A 5,236-nucleotide genomic window follows, 5' to 3' on the forward strand; every position below is an offset into this window, starting at 1 on the left:
ATCTGGAACCAACTTCCAAGCGAAGTAGTGCTGGTCCCTACCCTGGGGGTCTTTAAGAGGCGGCTGGATGAATATCTTGCTGGGGTTGTTTGACCCCAGTACTTTTTCCTGCCATGGCAGGGGGTTGGACTTGATGATCTGCTCAGGTCCCTTCTGACCCTACCAACTACGAATAGTTTTGCAATTTCTGAAGCTGTCTGTTCCAGCTGCAAAATGGGGAATAGTATAACTTCCTACTTCACTTCACTGGGATGCTGAGAGGCTAATGACTAATGCCTGAAAGCACAGTATGAGAGGTAGCAGACAGGCAGTAGCTTTGGTTTAAGTGACTTTAGCTAAAACCTGAAGTCTTGCAGTGACAGTTTTTAACTTACATTACTATTAGTAACAGATTATGGATTTGTGCTGAGAGAGGTGGGATCACAAGGTAGCAGTCCTTGCATTATTTTAATAAGGAAGGAGTGTACCTTCATAACTCCCATTAAACATAAAGTTTCTCTGCCAAATACCGGTCTCCTTGTGTATCCTTCTGGCGCTTTGCCACAGGAATTAAACTGATACTAGGCCTGTCTTCTCCCAGTGTGTATTCTACAGCATGTTATAACCACCTCACTTTCCCCCTTAAAATTCAAGGTTCCTTCTTTGTGCTGAATAATAGAGCCTAGCACACCCATATCTTTTAAGCTGGTCATATAGAATATGTTGTTATAGCTACTTTGAGCCTTCTCTGAAGTTTTTCTTTCATGTCTTGCAGAGTTTGAAGAAGCAAGGAAGTGGGTGGCAACGGATTTATTGTTTGATAAGAATGTGGATGTGAACCTCTTTGAGAGCACAATCCGTATTCTGGGGGGCTTGCTGAGTACCTACCATTTATCTGGAGATAGCCTCTTCCTGGAAAAAGCTGTAAGTGGTCAGTCTTGCTGGTAAAGGTGTCCTTTGTATTGGCTGAAGTTTAATCTTGGCCACCTTGCCCCTTTATTTTACCATTACTGCAGAGGGGAGGTGACAGATTTGACCCTCTGGCACAATGAAGCTGTCCACTGCTTGGCTAAAGCCTGTTTGTGCAGAAGATGGCTTTCCTAGGGCCAGTTTAAGGTGATGAAACAAACTTTTGCAGGGTCTAAAAGAACTGCCTCAAGCAACACCAGTTCTCATTTCAAGTGAAACATACACTTCTTTGTTCTCACCCACAATAATAAACACACACAGTGACTTGAAAATAGATTTAAAAACTCCCTTCACATAATTTTCCTTTGGAAGACGAGGCATGTTGTTTGGTTGAATTATGAATTTATCATGCTCATTAATACTTTCACTGGCCTCCCCTCCTGGTTGCTCATGGCCCACCATCTGTTTTTATTGAAATAAAGCTACCTTGAAGCTTTGGGAAAGGCAAATGTGGAGTATTAAATGTCACATTAACTTGATATGCTCAGCTGGGTCCTGACAGAAAAATGGGATCTTGACGAAGTTGTTTCCTTTTGTTGCTAAAAATAGGGTAGTCAGTTTGGAAGATGAGATGAGTGAGCTGAAGAAGGGATACGAAAAAAAAGGGCTGGAGGAGAGTAAAGTGCTTTCTTCCTCCATCCTATCCATGCATCTCAATCATTCTTGGCAAACCAAGTGCACATACATATCTGCTCCAACTGCTAGGCAAACATACAGAGGGCCTGAGCTCACATCAAAGATTATTGAGTAACCTTGTATTTAAAATATATTACGTGGGATTTATAGGATGAACTGCACCACACTACCCATTCTTAATTTTTGTTGCCTTCCTCATGGAGGCAAAAGTTAAAACCAAGCTTCTGGTTTTGTTTTGTTTTTTTTCTTTTTTTTGATAACTGAGAGAGACAACAAAGACCATTTGGTACCATGTTTCTTGGGTTTCTTTAGAAAGATATTGGGAATAGGCTTATGCCAGCATTCAACACGCCATCCAAGATACCGTACTCAGATGTCAACATTGGCCGAGGCACTGCCCATCCTCCTCGCTGGACATCTGACAGCACTGTGGCTGAAGTGACCAGTATTCAGTTGGAGTTCAGGGAGCTTTCTCGTCTCACCAGAGATGAGAAATTCAAGGTATCAAAAAGCCACTTTTCATCCTCTATTTCTTTCTCCACTACTGCCATTTACCTCTCAACCACATTAGTTGAAATGCTCACTTAAACTGCCTTTCTAAGAGAGGTTTCTGTTCCATGGCAAATGAAGCAGGTTTCCCTGGGTTGATGAAAGTAAGTGAATGCCATAGCATTGCTGATTCACGTCTTAGCAAGTGCAGTCTCTTAAACTTCTTGGATTGAGCAATTTTATACCTTGTGGTGCCGTATAAACCACTTCTCCTGAATAGTTTGTCCATCTTTCAGCTTACTAATGCATTTTTGACTCATAATTCCTCCAGAGTGGAAGTAATGGAAGCCTGTACTTGGGGGTGGGAGTGGAAAATAAAGAGTCCATTACTTTCTCAATTATTTACTTAAAGTAGGTGTAGAAAGCCTGTGCTGTAGATGAATTCATGCTCCTTTGTCCATCAAAAGGAACGTCCAAGAAAAAATGGGTTTTGAACTTCAAGTAAAAGTTTTATAATACTTTACACTAGGTTACTGTAACTGGCTTTACAAAATGGCAATCTGAAGAGAAATTTTATTCAACTGTCCTTGTCTTCATATTGTCTAAAATATCTTAATGTTTTTAGACAACAGATCTTACTCTAAGGTTGCAGAGACTAGTACTCCCTTCATATGCCTTGCAGAGAACTTATCTGGTGACTCATGTTTTAGTTAAGGGCCTGGTTGTAAAGATTTCTATCTCATGTTTCAGGATAAAATACAGTAAGTCAGGGTATTAACAATTCCAAAGATAGTGGGAGGTTTTCTTGGACATACAACCATGTCACATTCTCGCTTGAAATAATTAAATGACAAAGAAGGAAAGCTGATAAAAGTCTTTAGCTATTCCCAATGCAGATTTGCTGTAGATTAATCAAGATTATAAAGCAGCATTGTATTGTTCAGAGAGATGCTTTCTTTTTGTCCTGCAGAAAGCAGTAGATGAGGTGATGAAACATGTACACGCCCTCTCAGGGAAAAATGATGGGCTAGTGCCCATGTTCATAAACACAAACAGCGGACAGTTCACTCACCTGGGTGTCTACACTCTGGGAGCCAGAGCTGACAGCTACTACGAGTATTTGCTTAAGCAGTGGATACAGGGCGGGAAACAAGAAAATGAGTAAGTTCTTCCCCCTTCTAGTATATTTTAATAAATGAAGCAAGCTATACATCTTTTTACTCCATTGGGCTGTTTGGAGGGAAGACTGCTATGAGCTTATTTTTTAATCTCTTGGGTAAGTCTGTGTAAAAGAGCATGTGGATCAGATTTCTGCTTCTCTCTCCTTGGGGGGTGGGGGGGAAAAGGATCAGAAATATTTAAGCTGTGGGAGGGATTTAAAGCTTTCTATTTATGTTACAAATGCTGCTACATTGTTCTTGTCCGGATGAAACATCACTTCTATTCTGGTTCTCTATAGGTGCTAGACTTAGTACAGGATCTGTTAAAGGGATGCAGAGGCGGTATGTCATACGCAAAAAGGGTTCTTGCTGGGATGACAATTGTATTTTTCTCAGATCAGTTACAGGACTGAAATCAAGTCCAGCCAGTCTTGTCCTTGTGTTCACTTTCCTACCTTGGTCAGGTAGGAAGGGTTTGGAAGTCTGGGATTGGGGAAGTTTTGTGGCAGGGAGGAGGTTATGCTGTTGAGCCTCCTCAGGAGGCAGGTTGACTGCACCTTGGAGATTGACTTGCTTCTACAGAGAGTCCCTCCAGATCTAGGCATACCTTTTCCTTTAGGGGAAGCATGGAGAGATGCCTCTGCTGCACCTCTTCTGTAGAGAGAGCTTCTCACTGCAGAATTGTGACTCCATCACCTTTCCCAACCTGTAACATTCACTGAACACTTTTTAGTTTTGAAAATTGTTTTTTTCCTGATAGTCTTGGAGTTCTAGACATGCTTAAATGTTGCGCTCCTAAACACCCTTCAAAGAAACCAAGGTGATTAGATGTAAATGAAATGGGAACCTTTATGACTACTTATATGTGGGTTTCTCAAAAGAAAGCTGCAGATACATGCTCAACTCATTTTCTACAATCATGGGTACTTGGATTTCTTTTAGTGTTTTATATTGGGTTAAATATCTTCACTAATGCTTGCTTAAATCAAATTGCAAGGTTCTGTTGATCAAAAAACATTGTATTTTGAGATGTATGTAATGTACCTAAAGGTTAGACTTATTTTGAAATGTATTTATTGGGATCAACTGGGAATGACTTTTATTTACAGGCTGTTGGAAGATTACATGAGAGCCATAGAAGGGGTAAAAAAGCATCTGCTTCAGAGGTCACAACCAAAGAAGCTTACTTTTGTAGGAGAGTTTGCTCATGGCCACTTCAGTGCCAAGATGGTAAGTATTCAACCTGGGTTTTTTTTTTTCTTCTTCTTTTTTTTTTTTTTTGTAGTGAATCTTTTTTTAGTGCTGTTATGTTTCTGAACTGTCTGTCTTACCTATGGGAGAGAACTTGAGTGCAGTTTTGTTACAACTGTCAGCTTAAATCTGTCCATGTGCATGTGAACTAGTGATTTTGACACTGGCTGCTAAAAGATGCAAAAACTAAAAGATGAGAAGGGGTATGGACCTTTTTTAAATCTGCACATGCCTTGTGCATTTAGGCCACACTTGTGCCCTGTGAAGCACATGAATATATATATGGTTTGCTGCAAGTCTATGGGCAGGTGTTGTCTTGTTTTAAAAGAATGTCTTGGGTTTGTAGTCACAGTAATGACAATACTGAGTAACCAAGTTACAGATAACAGTCCCTGCTGTAGACAGAAACATGAAGGGGTTTGATATGAAGTGGTTGTCCAATTTGTTGTGAACGGACTTTGTTGACAATTGAGTTATTCCCAGAAAGATAACCGAATTTACCCTCTGTTGTTTGAGAATGTTTTGCAATATTTGTGGTAATAACGATTCTCCTCTCCCTTGAGCAAATAACAGTAGGGTTGTAGTGTGTCGAATCCAGGAAGGGCAGGCATGTCCCTTGAACTCTTTCACTGCTGCAGCTTTTAGACCAGGGGTGGGCAAAATACGGCCTGCAGGCTGGATTCGGCCCATGAGGCCATTCTATCTGGCCTGAGGGGCCCCTAAAAAAATTAGAAAATTAATATTTATCTGCC

The 5,236-nt window shown here is 40.7% G+C and overlaps 1 protein-coding gene across 1 annotated transcript in view; it reads left to right on the forward strand.

Annotated features, from left to right (window-relative positions):
• Window positions 1-5,236, forward strand: part of MAN1B1 (mannosidase alpha class 1B member 1) — a 34,046-nt gene that overhangs the window by 15,513 nt on the left and 13,297 nt on the right. Inside the window, exons 7-10 of the mRNA XM_019510457.1 lie at window positions 755-903; window positions 1,897-2,085; window positions 3,044-3,234; window positions 4,343-4,463. Of these exons, the coding sequence (XP_019366002.1) occupies window positions 755-903; window positions 1,897-2,085; window positions 3,044-3,234; window positions 4,343-4,463 (650 nt within the window). The remainder of the gene's footprint in view (window positions 1-754; window positions 904-1,896; window positions 2,086-3,043; window positions 3,235-4,342; window positions 4,464-5,236) is intronic.

The sequence above is a fragment of the Gavialis gangeticus genome, unplaced genomic scaffold, assembly GCF_001723915.1.
Source record: "Gavialis gangeticus isolate Ggan-Ray unplaced genomic scaffold, GavGan_comp1, whole genome shotgun sequence".
Taxonomy (NCBI): Eukaryota; Metazoa; Chordata; order Crocodylia; family Gavialidae; genus Gavialis; species Gavialis gangeticus.